We start from the raw sequence: 24,838 nt of genomic DNA on the forward strand, positions 1-24,838 counted from the left end.
TCGGTTAAAAAAAAAAAAAAAAAAAAAGCTCCGACTTCTGGTATCAACAGACGAGATAGAAGATGAAATGGAAGACGTGCATGAGGAGACTTAGATGTTAGAAGTGAGTTCGGGGGTGGAGTTATCGCCAAACTCGGTGGTTGGTCTATCCACACCATGAAACTAAAAGGGTTTATCGAGGATCACGACGTTATAATATTGATAGATTGTGGAGCAACACACAAGTTGGAAAGTTGCCTTCGACGTAATCTACTAGCTACGGTGTTGTTATGGGAACTTGGGAAGCGGTGAAAGGGAAGGGACTCTGTCGAGGAGTTCTCGAGCCTTGTCATTGGAGTTGAGAATCATGGTGAATGTGGATTTTGTTTCGTTATCCTCGTGCTCAAAAGCCCGAGATCGAATGCTTGATAGATGAAATGTTAGCTGGTGGAATTATTAGGCCCAATATTAGCCTGTTTTCGAGTCACGTACAAGGATGATAGTTGAACTCGAGTTATAACCAGATAGGAATGCACAAGGAGTCCATTGCTAAGACCATTTTTCGAACTCATGAAGGCCATAACGAAGTTTTGGTCATGCCATTCGGCCTTACAAATGCCCTTATGAATCAACATTACGACCCCTCCTTCGACCGTTTGTTCTCGTTTTTTTTTATGACATTCTTGTTTATGGTACTGATTTGTTCTCGTCATTATCATTATCCATACCATTCTATTTGGTTTGCAGATCCTAACATTATGAAAAAATTACAAGTAGACAGAGGTGCCATAAAGTTTGTCCTTGCTGGTGCTAACATAATGTGTCCTGGTCTTACGTCCCCTGGCGGTGCCTTGGACGATGAAGTCGAAGCCGATACACCTGTGGTAAAATATCCGCTCTTATCTATCGACTCGAAATCTCCGTTGTTTATTCCGTTTGTGATTGTTAGTAGGTTTCTTATATAGAATCAAACATTTTTTTTCAGGCAATAATGGCAGAAGGGAAGCAACATGCTCTTGCTATTGGCTTCACAAAGATGTCAGCCAAGGAAATGTGAGTAAACTTGTCAAATAACTGTAACGGTTTAAGCCCACCGCTAGTAGATATTGTCCTCTTTGGGCTCTCCCTCAAGAGGTTTCCACGTCGGGTAGGGAGGAGAACGAAGCATTCTTTACAAGGGTGTGGAAACCTTTCCCCTAACAGACGCGTTTTAAAAACCTTAAGGGAAAGCCTAAAAAGGACAATATCTGGTAGCGGTGGGTTTGAGTTGTTACAATAACAATGTCGTTGACGTGGTGTGGATGAAACTTAAAACTCCTCGTTTGTAATTTACAGAAGGGCGACGAACAAAGGGATTGGCGTGGACAATATGCATTACCTTAACGACGGTCTTTGGAAGGTATATTATAGTTCATTCCCTTCCCTCCCATGTTTCTTCATGCTGCCTAGTGTAGATGTTGAATGTCGAAGCTATATCTTATTTCGGTTGCAGATGGAACGACTCGATTGAGGGTATCTTAAAGAAACAACGTCGGGGGACGGGTGGGGCCGACACGACTTAGAGAACAAACTTCGTTTAATTTCTTCATTCTCTGCACTTTTATAAGTCTTAACAGCCTATTTTGTCTCCATATTTTTAGTATCAGAATTGTACTTAAAATCCCTTCACATTATTATGTGAATCTGCTCTCCATGCACTTCTTTGCATCATTTTGGTTCCGGTCGGTTAAGCTATGCTCAAATTAACATTTTTTTTTTTCCAGATGTCCTTGGGTTAGAGAAGGGGAAGGCTTCTCCGTCCCTATCCTTGCCACCTATTTCATTTCTTATCCACAAAGCTTTCCATTTATTTTTTATTTTTTATTTTTTGGATGATACCACCGCTTGTCACAATCGCACTTTGATGGCAGCGGACTGATGATTGTGCGGCACTCACTTTCCAACAACAAGTGAGTTAAGCCTATTCATTCTTGATTTGCCTACGATCAAGTGACGTATGCACGAGTCTCTGGTTTCGTTTCAAGAAGAAAGTTTTAGAAAACGGGGCAGAGAGATTTTGAAAGATGGGATACATATAACTATCGGGTAGGGAGATGGGATGATTTTTTCTCGTTTATCGGATAGGGAGATCGGATAACTTTTTCTTGTTTATCGGATAGGGAGATCGGATAACTTTTTCTCGTTTATCGGATAGGGAGATCGGATAACTTTTTCTCGTTTATCGGGTAGGGAGACGTGATAATTTTTTCTAGTTTATTATTTTTTAATAGAATAATTATTTTGAAATTTTCATTTTTCAATATAATCTTTATTAAAAATTGTAAAAATAAATTAATATATTTCATTAAAATATATATATATATATATAAAATGGTCGGATAACCTAATTTCTATAAAAATCAAATTTTAATATTACAACATAATTCTTTAAAATTTTAAAATATGTATTATAGTCTTAAAATTAATAGATTAAAAATCAAATTTTAATATTTCAACATAATTCTTTAAAATTTTAAAATATATATTATAGTCTTAAAATTAATAGATTTATTTTTTTAATATAGCAAAAAAAAACATAAATATATATATATATATATATATATATATATTAAATGGAGTGCGGATGGGGAATTGAGCGAGGATGGGGAGTATAATCTCGTCTCCAACTCCATTTATCTATCGAAAAAAAAACGTTCCCCACTTCCTCCCCATTAACCCCATTTACCTAATGAAAAAGAATATTCCCCATTTCTTTCCTATTCTCCGTCTACACGGGAATTTCATCGGACGGAGAATTCACCTGCACCCATTTATCAAGAGTCGTTAACTGCCATGCGGATAAAAAATGTCATAAAGGTTGAGTATATCAAAATGTTCAATAAGTAACTCCACGGTCGGAGTTGCAAAAAGCAACCACGTGCGATATGAGTCATAACATACATTCTTAATGAGACTTCAAGGACAGACCTCGACTCTAATTCTTTTCTACACTCGTGATGTGTATCACTTTCATACACATAGTTATGCATACATCACCTCTGCACGTACAAAACCCACTAAGCTCATACTACTTTAACGCTCCCTAAGCCTCATCGAGCACACAATATGTTCATATGTAAGAGGTATCAATTTCATACACATCGACTCTACTTCAGATACTTCAATAGTATTATTAAAAATTAAAAAAAAATAAAATAAATTAATTATGAGCATTATTTATTTATTTATTTATTTTCTTTTTATGGCTAATTTTAAAACGGGCCGTCTTCCTGGCCCGGTCCAGCCCACCATGGACAAGGGGCGATCCAGCACTATAAAAGGAATTTAAAACCCTAGTTTTCACCTTCGTCTTCCTTCAGCACCGGCAGCAGAACGCAGCTCGCAGACTCAGAGAGCTACAATGGTAGCCTCTAAATCTCGCTACTTAATCGTTGCCTTCTCTGTTTGAATTTCCACCTTTAATGGCTGATTTGTATTTCTTGTTTGGATTTTACTTGTTGCTGTGATTAGGGGATCGATCTCGTCGCAGGAGGTAAGAGCAAGAAGACCAAGAGGACTGCGCCCAAATCTGATGATATCTATCTCAAGTTACTCGTCAAGGTACTTGTTAATCGATATTTCTCGTGCATATGCACTTTTATTTGATCTATTGATTCTTAAATATGCCTGATTGTTTGAGTCGCTTAATTGTGTTTTGTTGGATTGTCTTTGAGATGCTTCCATTGAAAATTAACTGAAATGTCAGTCGGTTGGATTTTTGGTTTCTGTAAACGGAGTTTTCCCTCATTATTTGATTCATCTTCTAAGTTTAATTTCGCTCTGTCTGCGTTGCGGTTGTCAAATCCGTTTTAAATTGCTAGCAGTTTATAAGCCTAATTTTTGTATTTTTTTTCGAACGAATTGGTTTCGATGACTGGTCTTTCTGCTTTGATGATATTTGTGAATCCCAGCTCATGATGAGATCTTTTGTAGGTCGGGGAATAGTCTTTTACCCACAATATCTGAGCCTTGCGTCTAGTTTTAGTGTCATTTTTTCTATCCATAACATGTTTCCACAATTGAAGTAAATTATTGCTTTTTCCTTTTTAGGATAAGAAAATACTCAAATGTAAGTGGATAATACGTAAATTACTATGTTACCTATATTACTTGCCCTTTTTGGGTACTGAATATATCAATATACCTCGATTTGCATGAGCTATACTTCTCGGATTTTGTTTGATTTTGTTGGAAAAGCATAAAATGTTCCCAGTGATGATTAACTTGACCATGCTAATGCTGATCACTTTGTGATTAATCCTTACTTTAATTGTTCTGAGGGAACTGGCTCCAATATTTCTATATTTTGAGCGGATGGGCATCGTTTTTTTATGGTGATTCTGTCATGGGAGAGGGGAGGGTACTTAATTTACCTTCATGTATTTTATGCATGAAGTGTAATACGTTTTTCTACTTGTGTGTTTTCTTGCAAATACACACATCACCTGGCCCGCATTCACTAAACAAATTATTTCTCCTATTTCTTATCAGCTTTACCGCTTCCTTGTTCGTCGTACTGGAAGCAAGTTCAATGCTGTGATTCTCAAGCGCCTGTTTATGAGCAGGGTTAACAAGCCTCCACTTTCTCTCTCTAGGCTTATCCAGTTCACGAAAGGAAAGGTTGGTTAATTATGTAGTTTTCTAATTTTATTTGGGTTGTTTTTTAGGATTGTGCATATTTGATATATCTGAAACTCTGCACATTTCCTTGTGATGTAATAGGAAAGTAAGATTGCTGTCGTTGTTGGGACTATTACCGATGATATTCGTGTCTATGAAGTTCCACCATTGAAAGTTGCTGCTCTGAGGTTTACTGAGACAGCAAGGGCAAGGATTGAGAAGGCTGGTGGGGAGTGCTTGACATTTGACCAGCTTGCTTTGAGGGCTCCACTGGGTCAGAACACGGTATGGCACTTTTCATTGATACTTCTGTTAACACTGTTTTTGAATGTGCCGAATGGGCTTTTTTTGGGTTCAAGTAATGTAGTCCATTTGCATTTTAAACTTGGTGCTACACTTTGGGATTAATATATTGTACTGTTTTCAGTTAGCAATGTTTATCCATATATCATCTCTTGTAGACTGTAGATAAAAGCTAACGAGTTTCCAGCAATAATGGTTTAGTAGTTCTGTAGGGGTTTGAATCATCTGTTGGCTACATTTTTATTCTTTTGGTCCCATCTGCAGGTTCTTCTTAGAGGTTCTAAGAACTCCCGGGAGGCTGTGAAGCATTTTGGTCCCGCGCCTGGTGTACCGCACAGCCATAGCAAACCGTATGTGAGGTCGAAGGGTAGGAAGTTTGAGAGGGCAAGAGGAAAGAGAAACAGCAGGGGATACAGGGTTTGATTTGATCTTACGTTGTTTTCAAGCTAATTCAATGCTAGTGTGTGTTATTTTGAACTCAAAATGCAAATTTTGGTAGATTTTAGTTACCTATCAGTTGTTCCATCTCTGCTTACGATTCTGCCGTAATATTGTTGATTACGAATCGATCGAATGCTACTCAGCGAGACTTTTATAGTCCTTTTGTTTGATTTTGTGATGGCCATTTTGTGTCTGGTTCGTGTTAGAGATATCTATCTAGAATCCATTTGATTTGATGATGGTCATAAAAACTTGGATCATATTGCAATCCATTTGATTGATTAGCGATTATTGCAAGTTTTCAACTCAACTCCTTGGATGTTGTTTGATATGAATTTTGAAGGTGGAGAGGGGAAGGAGACTTGTGGACCCTCTACATACAAGATCTCTAATATGAACAAGACACTAATGAACTTCTTGAAGGAAGTTCATTCAAATTATCAACTCAAGAATTTGTAATCAATTTGACATTAGTCAAGTCTCCAAATAAATGCAACTACAATGTGACTTTGTTCTTATATGAATATGGATAAAAATTATTAGTGTTTCATTATTATATTTTAATTTCTTTTTTTTTTTTTAGATTGCATGTTTAAAATTATTTAAAATATTACATAATTGTGTGTAGTTTTAGATTTTACGTTTAGAATAATTATTCAAGTTAACATGATCGATTTTGGTCCTAGAGTAATTGTTAAGATTGTATATTTCGAATGATTCAAGCTTCACATTCTTCAGATTGTATATTACATAATTGTGTGTAGTTTTCGAATGATTCAAGCTTCACAAGTTAACATGATCAAAATAATTGTTAGATGGTATGTTTGTTTAGAATCATTCAAGCTTCACATGATTGATCTTACACATAGAACACATAGAGTGAATCTTACACATAGAGTGATTCAAATCTTAGACAATTGTATGTTTCTTTAGGAACATTCAAGCTTCACATGATTGATCTTACACATAGAGTGATTCAAATCTTAGACAACGATTCTTATATCCTCTTAGTCCCCTCCATTTCTTTGTTCGCTCTTGTTCTTGTTTAGTGATAGAAATGTAGTAGACACAAGTTAAAATAAGAAAATACTAGATCTAATAAAATTATTTTGTTATATCCATTCTATGTATAGTTTAGATGGATGGTCACTTTGCACATGTTCCTTACCTTTTTTTAGCACTAAATTTCTTTACTAGATTACTTGTTTAGAATCATAAGTTAGAAATGATCGATTTTACTTGTGCAGTGTATTGGTGAACGGAGTGATTCGAATATCAAAAAAAGTATATTTTCAATCAGCAAAGTAATAATATCAAAATCATATCTAAGACTAAATGCCAACAAGGATGTTGAATGAGGTATTTTGGACATGTAAAACCAAACATTCAAAAACATCTCCCTAGCATAGACATTAAAACTTTTAACTCGTGGAAACACCACGCGATTTAACTTGTGAATGCCTCAAACTTAACTTGTGAGCACAAAAAACTTGTATATGCAAAATTTAACTTGTGAGAGCCCCAAACCAAAACTTAAAAAAAAAATATATATATATATATATATATATTTAAAATAACGCACAAATTTGGAAATAATATATATTTAAAAAGAACATAAAAATATATTTTAAAAATATTGAACTTTTTATTTAAAAAACTAATTAGTCATTTTGTATTTAAAAAAAATTCCAATATTGTGATTGAAACTAAGGGGTAAAACTATGCATTTACAGAAAACATTAATTAATAATTGACTCAATGAATCAATTTTCATTATTATATTTCAAATATTTGAAAAAAATATAACAAAATAAACAAACCAAATTAAAAATTAAAACTATTTTTTATAGGAAGTGAATGATAAATTGTAACCCAAACATAGATTAATTATATATTTGCAAGGGAATTCATCAACGAATAATAAAACAAATAATAATTTACATAACCATCTTCCACTTCAAATAATAATTAATATTGAAAAAATAAAAATCATATATTAAAAAATTTCATTAAAATGATAAGGACCTCCAAAAGCTCAGATCGACCATTGCCATACGAAGGCCATCCTCTCAACCTTCTCCACTCATCTTCGACTCTTAATTTCAAGCAAAAATGGTAGAAGCTCATTTCAATTGCCATGGCTGTTTTAGTTCTTTCCATCTCGTCTGTCAGCAAGAATATTTATCGATAAGAATATTCACAGACTATTCACTCAAACCTCAAAAAGTTTACTTTATTATCCAATTTAAGCATAATCTCTCCTGATTTACTTTGGGCTTCCCCAGAAAGTTTCGAAGATAGTATTTCTCACTTACAAATCAATGATCTTCCACTAAATTAATCAAAGTAGGACTCAATCCCTTGAAAAGGGTGATTTCCACCGACACCTGCAGCGATTTCCCTGTCAATGACCTATGCAAATCAATCTTTAAAATCACGTTACAAAAGCAATGGATCCATCTCTATGGTAGCACAAATTATGTTCAACATTGCAGCAGATAATGTTATAAATGAAAACATAAACCAATTACAAATGCCTAAAGTTCTTGATCAGATGTGGAGCATCATCCTGGCCAAGACAACGCTCTGATATATTTAATTTCTGTAGGGGAATGTAAAGCTAAGCAGCTAAGCTCAGATCCGTGAAAAACATTATCACTTCTTATAGTAGAATTCAAATTCATATCTGGATCTTAGGTTCATAAGGATGCAAGAAAACTTGATATGTTGAACACTGTGTCAAAAGCAAGAACATATCTACAGAATGAATCTAATCAAAATGCCATTGATTGAACGATCTCTATAAACTCACATCCTTAGTGAGATTCCCTACAACAATCAGCTCATGTAAGCAAATCCGTCAATGAACTAAAGTAACAATTTATCATCAGCCGTAAAATGGAGGAAAACAATAATGTTACTAACAGATCGTCTGGTGAAAACCTACTCAAACCTAGGAATAATCGATTTCCAGTGATTTGAACTCTAAAAAACCTAATGTGTAAGGAAACTAAGGGAGAAAACATCGAAAACCAGATTAAAGCCAAGAAATCACCGGAGATCGATGGAATATCGCGAGGTCAAGCATACTTATATTAGGCATTAACGCGCAATCCTAAACAAATCAACAAAATAATCGAATACAGAATTCAAAAGATAATTCGGGGATGAATGAAATTGATATAATCCAGTTACATTGGAGCAAATCTCTATGGAAAAGAGAGAGATGGCTCAAGCAGAAAGGATGATTCGCTGTACGCACAAATAAAATCCTGGAAACAACTTCAAAAAGAAACAAATTTCCAAGAAGAACTATGTGCGAGATTTGAGATATTGAACCCCAGAATTTGAAGAAAAAACGCTGAAATCTACCGAACTTCGACTGCGCATAAACAAAAACAAGCATTCAGAAAATGATATGTGAAGAACCTTTGGTGTAAAACCCTAGCCTGTAAGATCCTTCTTATATAGAAGGGGCCAGGGGAAAGATGTTGTGAAATGACGATAATAACCCCATATCGAGTTTTAAGAAATAAAATATTTAAAGGCATTTTTTGTGAACTAAATTGTTATATATTTAAGTTTAAAATTAAGATATTAGTTGTTATATATCTTATAATTTTTTATTAATGAGTTAAAACTTTTGAAATTATAAATAAAAGTTTGATTTCCATCTCGTAATCTACCCCTTCGTGATCAGTGTCATACTCGTTTCTCTTTCCAATCAACGTGGGATCTCACAATCCATTTCTTCGGATCTCAGCGTTTTAGCTGATACATTGCTCGGTGTTTACTAGGGATGTACATTCAACGTAACAACCCAGACCAACCCAACCCGAACTCTAAGGGTTGGGTTGGGATAGATTAGCATTTCGAGTAGGGTTGTGGTTCATTTTTTTGAACCCGAATAGAAATGGTTCGGTTGCGGGTTCGTGGGACAAAACCTTTGTGGAATAACACTCATGTCCGAGTTCGACGCTAGGCAAACACATGTTTTATTGTGTAGGTTTATGATATGTTTATTAATTATGATTTATACCTAATTTATTATATATATTTTTAATTAATTTTATGATACAAATTTTCAAGAAATGTCAGTATTTAATTGTTTTTAGTTTTATGACAACGTTGAACTATGTTATTATGTAACAATTTTTGTTTATTGTTTTTTATTGAATTTATTTATTTATTTTTTTTTTATCTATTTGTATATATTTTTAATTAATTTATGATATAAATTCCTATCCGTATTTAATTGTTTTTAAATTTATTTATTTTTTTTATATATATTTGTATATATTTTTAATTAATTTTATGAAACAAATTCTCAAGAAATGTAGGTGTTTAATTGTTTTTAGTTTTATGACAATATTGAATTACGTAAATACGTAACAAATTTTTTTTAATCTATTTATATATATTTTTAATTAATTTCATCATACAAATTCTCAAGAAATGTCAATTTTATTATATATATTTTTAATTAATTTATGATACAAATTCTTAAGAAAGGTCCGTATTTAGTTGTTTTTAAATTTATTTATTATTTTTTATATATATATTTGTATATATTTTTAATTAATTTTATGATACAAATTCTAAAAAAAAAATCGGTATTGAGTTGTTTTTAGTTTTATGACAATGTTGAATTATGTTAATATGTAACAAAAAAAATTTTAATCTATTTGTATATATTTTTAATTAATTTCATGATACAAATTCTCAAGAAATGTCGGTATTTAGTTGTTTTTAGTTTTATCACAATGATGAACTATGTTAATATGTAACCATTTTCGTTTGTTTATATATATATATCTATATATATATATATTTTTTTTTTTTCTTTTGATAATTATAGATTGATGTTTGTTTGTTTGGAAACTTTTAACCTATTTTATTTGTATCCGAATAATTATAAATTGTGGATAAATAAAATTTGACAACCCAACTCGAAAATATGGAGGGTTGGGTTGGGTTACCAATCCAACCAAACCGAACTATTAGGTTGGGTCAAAAAGATCTCTCAACCCAACCCAACCCAACCCAACCCAACCCAGCTCGAACCATGTACACACCTACTATCCACCCCATTTGGGGCTAGCATCCTCTTTGTCACACCGTTTAGTGTCCACTCCCTTTAAGGCCTAGCGTCCTCCTTGACATGCCACTAAATAAATTTTCACACCATTACAAAAATGTTTCGTTCCCCTCTTCAATGTGGGATCTTATAGTTGTTGGGCTATTTTTTTTAAGTGATTATGTCTAATAATGTCTTGTTTTCTCCGTTTACATCTGAACTTCACACAAAATATTAATATTTAAAGATGTTCATTTAACCTACGAACCTCAACGGATTGGAGACGGTGAATATGGCTTGCACGAGGTTGCTAATTTTCTGACATGTGGTACAGTTGGAGGTTTGAGATTGGCAATTGACGGCAACGTCCAATTGTGAGGGGTTGGAGAAGGTGAGATCGGATTGTTGAGGTTTGTCCCCGACTAATTGAGGGAATGATCATGAGTTTATAAGCAAGGAATACTATCTCCATTAGGGTGAGGCCTTTTGGGAAGCCCAAAGCAAAGCCATTTTGAATATGGACAATATCATACCATTATCTAGAGAGTCGTGATTCCTAACATAGTATAGAACCATGCCCTAAACTTAGCGATGACAATAAAATCCTTAAATGTCGAACAAAGTATTGTGAGCCTAGAAGATATAGTTAAAAGTGACTAAAGTGTCGAACAAATGGTGTACTTTGTTCGAAAACTCCAAAAGAGGAGTCGAGCATCGATTAAGGGAAGGCTGTTCGAAGGCTCCATAGGCCTTGGGGAGGCTCTATAGCGTACTTTGTTTCATCAAAAGTTCAATTTCACCTCTATATCGAGGATTGTCCCATATTAGCTAATTTAGGGAATGTTCATGATCATGACTCATACGTCTGGTCTATGCAATTCCTAAAAATAAGAAAAAAAAATCACAAATGTATACAAAAATATATTCCAAACTTAATATCTCAAATCAAATTTGATAATATGAGGTTCCCTTGAAGTGTGTTTGCAGGTTTCTAGTCTCGACGTTGAGATTTGGTGTACGAAGTGCTCCGATTTGAAGGTTCTTGATCTCTCTTATCTCAAGCTTTTCTTGATCTGTTTTACTTCTGGTTTTTGTTGCGAATGTAGCGAAATTTCTAATTTCAAGTTTCAATTCGTGAAACGAAATGTTCTAAGCGCTGCAAAATGGTTGATGTTTTCCTTGCAAAATCCATAGGCAACTGGTTTTAAGAACTTCTCAAGAACTAGGATTATTAAGTGGATTAGAAAATTTAAGATCGCTATGTTCTTCCACTTGAAGAACAAGTGTAATTGTTCTTGAAAATCAGGGCACATATTCTCATAGAAATTTTGTTTTAAATTTTTTTAAAATCATCGTCCAGGCAGTACCGATCATTTTCTTTGTGAATGTTGCGAAATTTCTAATTTCAACTTTCAATACGTGAAGCGCTGCAAAATTGTTGATGTTTTCCTTGCAAAATTCATAAGCATCTGGTTTTAAGACGCTTCTCAAGAACTAGGATTATTAAGTGGATTAGAAAATTTAAGATCGTTATGTTAAGAACAAGTGCAGTTATTCTTGAAAATTAGGGCACATATTCTCATAGAAATTTTGTTTTAGAATTTTTTAAAATCATCGGCCAAGCAGTTCCGATCATTTTCTTTTGGCAATACAGTATTATAGTTAAAATTTGTGAACTGAACTTGATATTAGGTTAATACATTTGACAAATGAATCGCTACGTTCTGTATCTTCTTTGCCAAAGCTTGAGATTTTGGTTATGGTGGTCTGTCTTTCAGTTGACGATGTTGGTTTGCAGTATCTTGATTATGGCTTCTGTGAGATCTCACATCGGTTAGAGAGGGAAACGAAACATTCCTTATAAGGGTGTGGAAACCTCTCCCTAACGGATGCGTAAAGAGGACAATATTTGCTAGTGGTAGACTTGGGTAGTAGACAATATCTGCTAGCGGTTGGCTTGGGTAGAAGACAATATCTGCTAGCGGTAGGCTTGGGTCGAAGACAATATCTGCTAGTAGTAGGATTGGGTAGAAGACAATATCTGCTAGCGGTAGGCTTTAGTTGCTACAAATAGTACTAACCTTGAGGGGAAGCTACAAATAGGATGGATGGTGAGATTCTACCAATAGTATTAAAACCTTGAGGAGAAGCTACAAATAGGATGGATGGTGAGATTCCACGTCGGTAGGAGAGGGGAACGAAGCACTCATAAGGGTGTGAAAACTTCTCCCTAACGGACGCATTTTAAAACCTTAAGGGGAAGTCCGGAAGGGAAAGCCCAAAGAGGACATATCTGCTAGCGGTGGGCTTGGGCTGCTACAAATAGTATCAGAGCTGGACATCGGGTAGTGTGCCAGTAAGGATGTTGGGCTCCCAAGGGGTTGAATTGTGAGATCCCACATCGGTTGGAGAGGGGAACGAAACATTCCTTATAAGGGTGTGAAAACCTCTCCCTGTCGGAAGCATTTTAAAACCTTGAGTGAAAACCTGAAAGGGAAAGCTAAAAGAGGACAATATCTACTAGCAGTGGACTTAAGCTACTACAAACGATATCAGAGCCAGACACGGGGCAGTGTTCTTTCTGGTCGTAAAAGATCAGTAGATTTGGATTTGAAACAGGTACATGGTTTCATTATGAAGTAATTGTTACAATAATAGGCTATTTGCTTATCTTATTCCCTACCTTTCAGAAAGTAGCTTCTAAAGTAATGGGATTGTTTATTCACTATGCTAAAGAGTGTCTTTAACTATTTTAAATCACTTTTCAAATCTTCATAATATTTGGCTAAATATCAGCCATTATTTTTGTAGTTTAGAATCCTTTAAAGTGCTTTTAATGAACCTGCTTGCCTCCAGATCAAGAAACTCTAGTTGCATGCATCTCTCCCGTTTGTGCTCTCCTCAGATATGCTTGAAATTCTGAATGCTTGGGGTTGCAGGATTAGATTTTTTGTGCATACGTGTTTGTCATGTTCGATATGTATGTTAGGAATCACGAACCTCTACAGTGATATGATGTTGTCCACCTTGAGCGTAAGCTCTTGTGGTTTTGTTTTTGGTTTTCCTAAAGGCCTCACACCAATGGAGATAGTATTCTTTACTTATAAACCCACGATCAACCCCTTAATTAGCCGATGTGGGACTCCTCTCCTCGAACAAAGTACACCCTTTGTTTGACACTTAGTCCCCTTTGTTCAACAAATGAGGATTCTATTGACATACTAAGTTAGGGGCATGGCTCTGATACCATATTAGGAATCACGGACCTTCACAATGATATGATATTGTCCACTTTGAGCATAAGCTCTCACGGCTTTGCTTTTGGTTTTTCCAAAAGGGCTCGTACCAATGGAGATAGTATTCCTTACTTATAAACTCATGATCAACCCCTTAATTAGCCGATGTGGGACTCTTCTTCGAACAATCCTCCCCTCGAACAAAGTACATCATAGAGCCTCACCTGAGGCGTATGGAGCCCTCGAACAAAGTACACCCTCTGTTCGACACTTAGTCACTTTTGATTACATCTTCGAGGCATATAACTTCTTTGTTTGACATTTGAGGATTCTATTGACATGACTAAGTTAAGGGCATGACTCTGATACCATGTTAGGAATCACGAACCTTCACAATGATATGATATTGTCCACTTTTAGCATAAGCTCTCATGATTTTGCTTTTGATTTCCCGAAATGTCTCATACCAATACCAATGGAGATAGTATTTCTTACTTATAAACCTATCATCAACCCCTTAATTAGTCGATGTGGGACTTCTCTCCCAACAATTCTCTCCTCGAACAAAGTACACCATAAAGCCTCCCCTAAATACACAATTTGTTCGACGCTTAATCACTCTGACTACGTTTTCGAGACACACAACTTGTTTGTTTAACACTTGAGAATTCTATTGACATGGCTAAGTTAAAGACATGACTCTGATACCAGTTAGGAATCACGAACCTCCACAATGATACGATATTGTCCATTTTGAGCATTAGATGCATATAAATTGATATCTATCGAACTATTTCGTTCCCGTCAACGACGTGGGATTGCAATAGTGATATTGGGGAATCATTTACGAATAGATTCATTACTTGACGTCTTTCTACTAAATGTTTCAGTTTTTTCTTCACCATGGGGTTTGAAAGCTGCGAATTCTTGAGGCTTTAGAGAAGAATCCAATGGAAAGGAATAAAGCGAAGCATAACTTGAACCATGTCAAGAGAAAAGGTATATTCAATCAATTCCTCTGCTTTTTTTTTTATTATATATGTGCAAAAGTTTTCCACACACGAGGAAAAAAATCTACTTCTTTTCCTTCCTTTTCAATCATGTTAAGAGTTTCTGTAGCCATTCATCTTTTTATATGCATCCTCCTTCCTACATTACGAGTTTCGTGCATCGATGTTATCTACCCGAACGAGCAAAATAACGTTACACAGTCTATGATTTCTCAGATTTGTTCCGATATGGAAGATCGAAATTCGTGCATTTCGAACATACAACATGAGCTAGGACGAAGTGTCAATTCAAATCCAAGCTCTGTCTTGAGTGCTGCGATTAGAGCGACGCTTAACGAAGCGAGACGAGCCATAGAGTCCATAACAAAGTTCAGCACGTTCTCGTTTAGCTATCGGGAAGAAATGGCGATTGAGGACTGCAAGGAGCTTCTCGATTTCTCTGTTTCCGAGCTCGCTTGGTCGTTAGCCGAGATGAAAAGGATTCGTACAGGCAAAAACGAGGCTCCGGATGAAGGGAATCTAAAAGCATGGCTGAGTGCTGCTCTTAGCAACCAAGACACATGCCTTGAAGGCTTTGAGGGCACAGACAGACATCTTGTAGGCTTCATTAGAGGTAGTTTGAAGCAAGTTACGCTTCTCATTAGCAATGTCTTGGCATTGTACACTCAATTACACAGCTCGCCGTTTCAACCCCCACGGAATGAAACGATAGAGATAACCAAGAGTTCGGAGTTTCCAGATTGGATGACGGATGACGAGCATGAGCTCGTGAAATCTCATCCACGTAGCGCTCATGTCGATGCAATTGTTGCTTTGGATGGAAGCGGAGATTTTCGTTCCATCACTGAGGCGGTAAACGAAGCTCCAAATTATAGCAATAGAAGGTACATCATATATATAAAGAAAGGAGTTTACAAAGAAAATATCGACATGAAGCGAAAGAAAACCAACATAATGTTTATCGGAGATGGTATCGGAGAAACGGTAGTGACGGGAAGTCGCAATTTTCTTCAAGGATGGACTACGTTCAGAACTGCAACAGTTGGTGAGTAGCTATATGCATGATGTGTTGAGGATTATTGGGAGGGAGTCCCACATATAAGTCAGGAATACTATCTTCATTGGTACGAGGCATTTTGGGAAAACCAAAAAAAAAAGTCACGAGAGCTTATGCTCAAAGTGGACAATGTCATACCATTGTGGAGAGTCGTGATTCCTAAAATGATGTTTTGACTCGGTTTAAGACTGACATGTTTTTCTATGTAGCGGTTTCCGGGAAGGGATTCATAGCAAGAGACATGACATTTCGCAACACGGCTGGACCACAAAACCATCAAGCAGTGGCACTTCGAGTCGACTCTGATCAATCAGCCTTCTATCGGTGCAGCTTCGAAGGCTATCAAGACACGCTCTACGTCCACTCCCTACGCCAATTTTACAGGGAATGTAACATTTACGGCACGATAGACTACATCTTCGGCAACGGAGCAGCAGTATTCCAAAAATGTAACATCTACACTAGAGTTCCGCTCCCGCTTCAAAAGGTCACGATCACCGCTCAAGGTCGAAAATCCCCCCACCAGAGTACGGGGTTTTCGATCCAAGACAGCTTTATTTACGCAACTCAACCAACGTATCTTGGAAGACCATGGAAGCTATACTCAAGGACAGTCTTCTTGAACACTTACATGAGTGGCTTGGTACAACCTAGAGGATGGCTTGAGTGGTATGGTAATTTTGCTTTAGGCACATTGTGGTATGGAGAGTTCAAAAACTATGGACCCGGTGCATCCCTTTCGGGTCGGGTCAAATGGCCCGGGTACCACAATATCCGAGACACCGCTGTAGCTAGGTTCTTCACTCCTATGCGCTTCATTAACGGTCGAACATGGTTACCAAAAACCGGGGTTAAATTCACATTGGGATTGAGTAATTAAACATCCATATGTTATAGGCTTAGAAATTTAAATCTTTGGATATGTTTTTCTTTCCTATAATTGGAATTGAGAACTATGTTTAAAAATATGATACGATGAATATATCAACAATAAGTTTTCTTTTCTCGAAGTCTCAACGAACCTTTATTCTTAACAAAGCTACAACATCGTTTGGTGGTAATCACTCGTGTGCATCAAGGTGTTCCCTGGCTCGTTAGTCCTCTCTTCCATAGCGTTCTCTACACTATACGACGCTGTGAGTCTCAATGGAGTGGTTGTTGGCGTCGTACTCATCGCAAGGTAATTCAACAGTCTTTTCTTCTTCTCCCTCGTTTTTCCTCTGTATCCTACTATTTTTCGTTGCAGGTGGATTCTGTGAGGTGCGTCTGAAGGTTGTTGGCGTGTTCTTGGCGTCGGAGAAATGTTAAGGGCGAGGGTACGAGAATTCCGGTGAGTCGTCGGAATTCTCGCCCCCTTTTTCCTTATACAAACATAAACAACTTGGTTGACTTGGCAGGGTTCTAGCTACTTGCACATTGAGACTAGTTAAGCTTAAAAGTATGATTGTTATACTTCAAGGTAAATTCGAATGGACAATCGAGGCCCAAAATGTGTCGATAAAATATGATAAGAATGGTCGATCTTATTTATTACGACAATAAACCCGTTGTTACGCTTCCACATCAAAGTGAGCTATAGTACTCGATTCTTTTTTGTTCGTTTTAATGCCTATTGGTATTCCAAAAATCTCTTTTGAAGTCCTAGAGATGAAGAAGAATCATGGGTTGGCTTATAGTGCGACTTGTCAGATATATCGGGTTATATGATATTTCTCCGTTCTCTCCCCTGATCGACGTATCCTCTCTTTCACCTAAGACAGATTGATTTAGTTATAAAAAATTTGGAGCGTAAAGTGGTATCGAAATTAATATTATCAATTGGAATAATTTATTGTTCTCTCGACTATACTAATAAAATAAAGTATCCCGGCTCAGCTTAGAAAAAAACCCAATAGGAAATTTGAAATCGAGTATCAAAAGCCCATAAATTTTTCTACGTTAAGTAACAATGACCTTGCAAATGGCTACTCACCGAGTATTTTTATACTCATGCTATTCTTCTCGTTCCAGACCATACCCGAGTTTCCATAGCTACTGACAAAGACATTGCAAAGCAGTAAGACTATGATACTTCTTTTTTACATCTGAGGTTTAGATTTGTATCTATTTGGTCTCAGACATTAAATAGTATCCCGTACGTCTCTACTCAAAATCTTTAATTCTGATAACAATATTTTTATATTTTCATTATACCCATATCTTAAATTTAACCTAACGGTTAAAAATTGAGACTCAACCGTTCATAAGTGTGATTGAGAGTTATTTATGACTAGCTCACATACGTATCGTAGTTGGTAGGCATGCAGTCACGACACGTTATCAACTGCCCCGAGATATGATTGAAAGCCATTTATGGTTGGCCCACGTATATATATATATACATATGACACATTATCATTATCACTATACGACACATTTTCTATGCTACGTAACAGCGACCTTTCAAGTGGGCTATTCACGGAGTATTTTCATACTCATTCATGCTATTCTTCTCGTTCCAGACACAAAGACATTACATAACAATAAGACTATAATATTTCTGGTTTTCAACATTAAACAATATCTAATACGTCTTTACTCAAAATCTTTAATTTTGATAACAATATTTTTTACTTTAACCTAAGGGTTAAAAATTGAGACTCAACCGTTCATAAATGTGATTGAGAGTTATGACTAGCTCACATATATATCGTAGTCGATAGGCATGCAGTCTCGATACATTATCAACTGCCCCGAGATATGATTGAAAGCCATTTATGGCTAGCCCACAGATATGATTGAAAGCCATTTATGGCTAGCCCACACACACACGCGCATATATATATATATATCACATGACACATTACGACACATTTTCTATGTTACTAGCTACTCACGAAGCATTTTTATACTCATTCATGCTATACTTCTCGTTCCAGACACAGAGACATTACATAATAGTAATACTATAATATTTTTGGTCTCCTACATCAATAAGTCTCTCCTCAAAATCTTTAATTTTGATAACAATATTGGTTAAAAATTGACAAGGGCAAGCTTCCATTTTTAGTAAAGAAAAACAGAACAACCTTAAATGTCTCCGAGCACCTGTCTTGTGTGCCACCAAGTTTTGAGGACAATTTCAACTGAATTTTGAAACCAAAGGGTTCAGCTTCTTTATAATCTCTTCCTCTCTTCAAATCCTCATCAAATCCACATCTAGAAGGGGCTTCTAAGAGGAAGGTCCCCAACTAGCGTCAAAACCCTTTTTTTACTTTTTACTTCTAATAAAGTTTTCACCCTCTTTTTACCCTTCTTGAGGGAGAGATTGTACAAACAAAGGAGGAAAAAATAACCCCTTTTGGGTAATTCAAAGTAAAAAAACAAAGACACAACAACATGGCTTATGATGAAGATGATTCCGGGAGCAATAAGAGATACGCCATCATCGGCGTCTCGTCGATGTTACTAATCGCAATGGTGGTGGCGGTCACGGTCGGGGTTAACCTAAACAACGGCGAAGCGGGCGGTCCGACCACCGGAACCAAATCCAATGAAATATCGGCGTCGGTGAAAGCCATTAAATCCATTTGCCAATCCACTGATTATAAAAAGGACTGTGTTGATAGTCTTAAGTCTAATGCTAACAACTCTTCTGACCCACATGAATTGGTTAAAGCTGGGTTCAAAGCTGCCATGAAGTTACTCCAAGCCGCAGCTAAACAATCTGTCACCTTGCAACAACTTGAGCAAGACCCTAGAGCCTCCCAAGCCCTAGCTGGCTGTAAGGAGCTCATGGACTTCGCCATCGACGAGCTTAAATTCTCGATGAGTAGGTTTGGTGATTTCGACACTACGCACCTCGATGAGATATTGATCGATCTTAAGATTTGGCTTAGTGCCACCATTACGTACCAGGTAATCTTACATGGGCGAGTTTTGTTCGTTTAAAGTTGATGGGTTGTGATAAATTTTTGAATTGGTGTGGGAAACTATTACCTGGGCGAGTGTTGTTTGTTTAAAGTTGATGGGTTGTGATAAATTTTTGAATTGGTGTGGGGAACTACTGGGCGAGTGTTGTTTGTTTAAAGTTGATGGGTTGTGATAAATTTTTGAATTGGTGTGGGGAACTATTACCTGGACAGTGTTGTTCGTTTAAAGTTGATGGGTTGTGATAAATTTTTGAATTGGTGTGGGAAACTATTACCTGGGCGAGTGTTGTTTGTTTAAAGTTGATGGGTTGTGATAAATTTTTGAATTGGTGTGGGAAACTATTACCTGGGCGAGTGTTGTTTGTTTAAAGTTGATGGGTTGTGATAAATTTTTGAATTGGTGTGGGGAACTATTACCTGGACAGTGTTGTTCGTTTAAAGTTGATGGGTTGTGATAAATTTTTGAATTGGTGTGGGGAACTATTACCTGGACAGTGTTGTTCGTTTAAAGTTGATGGGTTGTGATAAATTTTTGAATTGGTGTGGGAAACTATTACCTGAGCGAGTGTTGTTTGTTTAAAGTTGATGGGTTGTGATAAATTTTTGAATTGGTGTGGGAACTATTACCTGGACAGTTTTGTTCGTTTAAAGTTGATGGGTTGTGATAAATTTTTGAATTGGTGTGGGAAACTATTACCTGGCGAGTTTTGTTCGTTTAAAGTTTGATGGGTTATGATAAATTTTTGAATTAGGAAACTTGCTTGGATTCGTTTGAAAACACAACAGGGGATGCATCGGAGAAGATGAAGAAGGCATTGAAGACGTCGATGCGATTGAGTAGCAATGGATTGGCGATGGTGACGGAGATCTCGTCCATGTTGACAGATTTGAAGGTGCCAGGGATCGGCCGACGGCGACTTCTCGATGCTCCTGTTGTCGTTGGGCACGACGATTATCCCGAGTGGGCCGACCCCGGGATACGGCGGCTACTGGCGGCTAAGGGGAAAGTGAAGGCGAACTTTGTGGTGGCTGTGGATGGAAGTGGGGATTTCAACAACATTCAATCAGCTATTGACAAAGTTCCAAAGAGGAAGAACAACGAAACTTTTGTGATTCATATCAAGGAAGGAGTGTATAAGGAATACGTGAGCATTAAAAAATCTATCACCCATTTGATGCTCATTGGCGATGGCCCGAAAAAGACGATCATCAGTGGCCAGAAGAACTTCGTCGATGGCATAACCACATTCAAAACTGCAACCTTTGGTCAGTATACTAATTTCGTATTTGATTGTGTCATACCTCTATAAAGTTAGGTTATCTTTGGATGAACTTGCATTGCTTGACCCGAGTTAGGTTATCTATGGATGAACTTGCATTACTGATATTGACCCGGATGAACTTGCATTACTGATATTGACCCGGATGAACTTGCATTGCTGATATTGACCCGAGTTCAGTTTATTAGTTCAAGTAATTGCATGCAGCTGTGTCCCGATGCTGTGTCCTCATGCTTGATATTAGTTTCAAGTAATTGCATGCAGCTGTGTCCTCATGCTTGATATTAGTTTCAAGTAATTGCATGCAGCTGTGTCCTCATGCTTGATATTAGTTTCAAGTAATTGCATGCAGCTGTGTCCTCATGCTTGATATTAGTTTCAAGTAATTGCATGCAGCTGTGTCCTCATGCTTGATATTAGTTTCAAGTAATTGCATGCAGCTGTGTCCTCATGCTTGATATTAGTTTCAAGTAATTGCATGCAGCTGTGTCCTCATGCTTGATATTAGTTTCAAGTAATTGCATGCAGCTGTGTCCTGATGCCTGATATTAGTTCAAGTAATTGCATGCAGCTGTGTCCCGATGCCTGATATTAGTTCAAGTAATTGCATGCAGCTGTGTCCCGATGCCTGATATTAGTTCAAGTAATTGCATGCAGCTATGTCCCGATGCCTGATATTAGTTTAAATAATTGCATGCAGCTGCGACGGCGGAGCACTTCCTAGCAAGAGACATAGGGTTTGTGAACACGGCAGGACCACACAAGCACCAAGCAGTAGCATTACGAGTCCAAGCAGACAAAGCCATATTCTTCAACTGCGAGATGCATGGCTACCAAGACACACTCTACGTCCACACCTTGCGACAATTCTACAGAGACTGCATCGTCTCTGGCACCATCGACTTCATCTTTGGCGATGCAGCCGTCGTCTTCCAAAACTGTATCTTCCTAATCCGCAAGCCGCTTTCAAATCAACAAAACATCGTCACAGCACACGGCCGGAAGGAGCGCCGACAACCCTCCGCCCTAATCATCCAAAACTGCACCTTCAAGGCGGACACGGACCTCGCCCCAGTGAAAAATGAGTTCCGATCCTTCCTCGGGAGACCGTGGAAGGAATATTCAAGAACGATCATCATGGAATCATACATCGACGATGTGATTCATCCAGACGGGTGGTTGCCGTGGAGCGGCGACTGGGGGTTGAAGACATGCTTTTACACGGAGTTTCGGAACTACGGGCCAGGGTCGGACACGTCGAAGAGGGTGAAATGGAGGGGGGTGAAGGTTCTTACGCCGGCGCATGCGGTGGATTTCACGGCGAGTAGGTTTTTATTGGGAGATAGATGGATAAAGGCCACCGGAACACCGTACGCGCCGGGGTTGACAATGAAAGGACACAGTGAGGTGTAGCTCATTGATTTTGGTTACCAACATTTTTTAATTCTTTTGAAATGGCGGCCGGCGGCCGGCGACCAGGCTTAAGGCCGTAAGAGCCGTGTGTTAGTACGAGTTGATTTTTTTTTTTTAATTTATAAAATGGTTAATTGTTTGCAATTTTTCCATTTTGTAAGAGTTTGGATTCGGACATTTTCCCCCATTTTATTATTAATAAACCATCCGTTAGTTACTTCTTTTGTGGTTTCGTCGTCCGTCAGTTACTTCTCTTGTGGTTTCGTCGTCCGTCAGTTACTTCTCTTGTGGTTTCGTCGTCCGTCAGTTACTTCTCTTGTGGTTTCGTCGTCCGTCAGTTACTTCTCTTGTGGTTTCGTCGTCCGTCAGTTACTTCTCTTGTGGTTTCGTCGTCCGTCATTTACTTCTCTTGTGGTTTCGTCGTCCGTCAGTTACTTCTCTTGTGGTTTCGTCGTCCGTCAGTTACTTCTCTTGTGGTTTCGTCGTCCGTCAGTTACTTCTCTTGTGGTTTCGTCGTCCGTCAGTTACTTCTCTTGTGGTTTCGTCGTCCGTCAGTTACTTCTCTTGTGGTTTCGTCGTCCGTCAGTTACTTCTCTTGTGGTTTCGTCGTCCGTCCGTTACTTCTCTTGTGGTTTCGTCGTCCGTCAGTTACTTCTCTTGTGGTTTCGTCTTCCCTCATTTACTTCTCTTGTGGTTTCGTCGTCCGTCAGTTACTTCTCTTGTGGTTTCGTCGTCCGTCAGTTACTTCTCTTGTGGTTTCGTCGTCCGTCGGTTACTTCTCTTGTGGTTTCGTCGTCCGTCCGTTACTTCTCTTGTGGTTTCGTCGTCCGTCCGTTACTTCTCTTGTGGTTTCGTCGTCCGTCAGTTACTTCTCTTGTGGTTTCGTCGTCCGTCAGTTACTTCTCTTGTGGTTTCGTCCTCCATCATTTACTTCTCTTGTGGTTTCGTCGTCCGTTAGTTACTTCTCTTGTGGTTTCGTCGTCCGTCAGTTACTTCTCTTGTGGTTTCGTCCTCCATCATTTACTTCTCTTGTGGTTTCGTCGTCCGTCGGTTACTTCTCTTGTGGTTTCGTCGTCCGTCGGTTACTTCTCTTGTGGTTTCGTCGTCCGTCGGTTACTTCTCTTGTGGTTTCGTCGTCCGTCAGTTACTTCTCTTGTGGTTTCGTCGTCCGTCAGTTACTTCTCTTGTGGTTTTGTCGTCCGTCAGTTACTTCTCTTGTGGTTTCGTCGTCCATCATTTACTTCTCTTGTGGTTTCGTCGTCCGTCAGTTACTTCTCTTGTGGTTTCCGTCCGTCAGTTACTTCTCTTGTGGTTTCGTCGTCCGTCAGTTACTTCTCTTGTGGTTTCGTCGTCTGTCAGTTGCTTCTCTTGTGGTTTCGTCGTCCGTCAGTTACTTCTCTTGTGGTTTCGTCCTCCCTCATTTACTTCTCTTGTGGTTTCGTCGTCCGTCAGTTACTTCTCTTGTGGTTTTGTCGTCCGTTAGTTACTTCTCTTGTGGTTTTGTCGTCCGTCAGTTACTTCTCTTGTGGTTTCGTCATCCGTCAGTTACGGGGTAGAGTCGACTGGATCATCAAGACACGGGGCAGAGTGACACAGGGCAGAGCCAACCCGGTCATCACGACACGGGGTAGAGCCAGCCCGGTCATCACGACACGGGGTAGAGCAAGACAGGGTAGAGCCAGCCCGGTCATCACGACACGGGGTAGAGCAACACAGGGTAGAGCCAGCCCGGTCATCACGACACGGGGTAGAGCAACACAGGGTAGAGCCAGCCCGGTCATCACGACACGGGGTAGAGCAACACAGGGTAGAGCCAGCCCGGTCATCACGACACGGGGTAGAGCAACACAGGGTAGAGCCAGCCCGGTCATCACGACACGGGGTTTTGCAACACAGGGTAGAGCCAGCCCGGTCATCACGACACGGGGTAGAGCGACATAGGGTAGAGCCAGCCCGGTCATCACGACACGGGGTAGAGCGACATAGGGTAGAGCCAGCCCGGTCATCACGACACGGGGTAGAGCGACATAGGGTAGAGCCAGCCCGGTCATCACGACACGGGGTAGAGCGACATAGGGTAGAGCCAACCTGGTCATCATGACACGGGGCAGAGCCAGCCCGGTCATCACGACACGGGGCAGAGCGACACAAGGCAGAGCCAGCTTGGTCATCGCGACACAGGGCAAAGCCAGCCTGGTCATCACGACATGGGGTAGAGCGACACAGGGCAGAGCCAGCCTGGTCATCACGACACGGGGTAGAGCGACACAGGGTAGAGCCAACCCGGTCATCACGACACAGGGCAGAGCCAACCCGGTCATCACGACACAGGGCAGAGCCAACCCGGTCATCACGACACAGGGCAGAGCCAACCCGGTCATCACGACACAGGGCAGAGCCAACTCGGTCATCACGACACAGGGCAGAGCCAACCCGGTCATCACGACACAGGGCAGAGCCAACTCGGTCATC

The 24,838-nt window shown here is 38.6% G+C and overlaps 5 protein-coding genes, 1 long non-coding RNA gene and 2 other non-coding genes across 8 annotated transcripts in view; 7 read left to right on the forward strand and 1 right to left on the reverse strand.

The window, feature by feature from the left end:
* Positions 1-1,682, forward strand: part of LOC111462086 (malignant T-cell-amplified sequence 1 homolog) — a 6,936-nt gene extending 5,254 nt beyond the window's left edge. The window contains exons 5-8 of the mRNA XM_023105770.1: positions 727-863; positions 965-1,032; positions 1,315-1,378; positions 1,472-1,682. Of these exons, the coding sequence (XP_022961538.1) occupies positions 727-863; positions 965-1,032; positions 1,315-1,378; positions 1,472-1,489 (287 nt within the window). The 3' untranslated portion in view covers positions 1,490-1,682. The remainder of the gene's footprint in view (positions 1-726; positions 864-964; positions 1,033-1,314; positions 1,379-1,471) is intronic.
* Positions 1,683-3,310: 1,628 nt separating this feature from the next.
* On the forward strand, positions 3,311-5,560 carry LOC111462085 (60S ribosomal protein L18-2-like). The gene is made up of 5 exons (XM_023105769.1): positions 3,311-3,382; positions 3,490-3,579; positions 4,510-4,638; positions 4,741-4,923; positions 5,206-5,560. Exons 1-5 carry the CDS (start codon positions 3,380-3,382, stop codon positions 5,362-5,364), a joined length of 564 nt encoding a protein of 187 aa, XP_022961537.1. The 5' UTR covers positions 3,311-3,379; the 3' UTR covers positions 5,365-5,560.
* LOC111462136 lies at positions 3,900-3,992 on the forward strand. Its single transcript, XR_002713720.1, has one exon. It is a non-coding gene; the product is annotated as a small nucleolar RNA snoR69Y (small nucleolar RNA).
* On the forward strand, positions 4,224-4,304 carry LOC111462137. Its single transcript, XR_002713721.1, has one exon. It is a non-coding gene; the product is annotated as a small nucleolar RNA snoR53Y (small nucleolar RNA).
* Positions 5,561-14,770: 9,210 nt separating the features above from the next.
* On the forward strand, positions 14,771-16,678 carry LOC111462129 (putative pectinesterase/pectinesterase inhibitor 22). Its single transcript, XM_023105832.1, has 2 exons — positions 14,771-15,750; positions 15,972-16,678. Exons 1-2 carry the CDS (start codon positions 14,796-14,798, stop codon positions 16,640-16,642), a joined length of 1,626 nt encoding a protein of 541 aa, XP_022961600.1. The 5' UTR covers positions 14,771-14,795; the 3' UTR covers positions 16,643-16,678.
* Positions 16,679-16,719: 41 nt separating this feature from the next.
* Positions 16,720-17,894, forward strand: LOC111462130. Its single transcript, XR_002713717.1, has 2 exons — positions 16,720-16,942; positions 17,009-17,894. It is a non-coding gene; the product is annotated as an uncharacterized LOC111462130 (long non-coding RNA).
* A 1,146-nt stretch (positions 17,895-19,040) lies between these two features.
* Positions 19,041-22,503, forward strand: LOC111462093 (putative pectinesterase/pectinesterase inhibitor 28). Its single transcript, XM_023105776.1, has 3 exons — positions 19,041-19,659; positions 20,426-20,939; positions 21,654-22,503. Exons 1-3 carry the CDS (start codon positions 19,141-19,143, stop codon positions 22,364-22,366), a joined length of 1,746 nt encoding a protein of 581 aa, XP_022961544.1. The 5' UTR covers positions 19,041-19,140; the 3' UTR covers positions 22,367-22,503.
* A 1,404-nt stretch (positions 22,504-23,907) lies between these two features.
* LOC111462015 (uncharacterized PPE family protein PPE24-like) lies at positions 23,908-24,837 on the reverse strand. Its single transcript, XM_023105664.1, has one exon. The coding sequence runs from the start codon at positions 24,835-24,837 to the stop codon at positions 23,908-23,910; it is 930 nt and encodes a 309-aa protein (XP_022961432.1).
* Position 24,838: the final 1 nt, after the last annotated feature.

Source organism: Cucurbita moschata, unplaced genomic scaffold, assembly GCF_002738365.1.
Source record: "Cucurbita moschata cultivar Rifu unplaced genomic scaffold, Cmos_1.0 Cmo_Scf00026, whole genome shotgun sequence".
Lineage (NCBI taxonomy): Eukaryota > Viridiplantae > Streptophyta > Magnoliopsida > Cucurbitales > Cucurbitaceae > Cucurbita > Cucurbita moschata.

What these genes read in the sequence shown, in the direction of transcription:
- LOC111462085 (XM_023105769.1), top strand. An exon ending in ATCTCAAGTTACTCGTCAAG is followed by an intron (nt 3,580 to 4,509) that starts GTACTTGTTAAT and finishes ATTTCTTATCAG; the next exon opens with CTTTACCGCTTCCTTGTTCG. An exon ending in CTCCACTGGGTCAGAACACG is followed by an intron (nt 4,924 to 5,205) that starts GTATGGCACTTT and finishes TCCCATCTGCAG; the next exon opens with GTTCTTCTTAGAGGTTCTAA.
- LOC111462129 (XM_023105832.1), top strand. Translation starts at nt 14,796, where the DNA reads ATGTTAAGAGTTTCTGTAGCCATTCATCTTTTTATATGCATCCTCCTT. An exon ending in GTTCAGAACTGCAACAGTTG is followed by an intron (nt 15,751 to 15,971) that starts GTGAGTAGCTAT and finishes TTTTCTATGTAG; the next exon opens with CGGTTTCCGGGAAGGGATTC.
- LOC111462093 (XM_023105776.1), top strand. Translation starts at nt 19,141, where the DNA reads ATGGCTTATGATGAAGATGATTCCGGGAGCAATAAGAGATACGCCATC. An exon ending in GTGCCACCATTACGTACCAG is followed by an intron (nt 19,660 to 20,425) that starts GTAATCTTACAT and finishes TTTTTGAATTAG; the next exon opens with GAAACTTGCTTGGATTCGTT. An exon ending in ATTCAAAACTGCAACCTTTG is followed by an intron (nt 20,940 to 21,653) that starts GTCAGTATACTA and finishes AATTGCATGCAG; the next exon opens with CTGCGACGGCGGAGCACTTC.
- LOC111462015 (XM_023105664.1), bottom strand. Translation starts at nt 24,837, where the DNA reads ATGACCGAGTTGGCTCTGCCCTGTGTCGTGATGACCGGGTTGGCTCTG.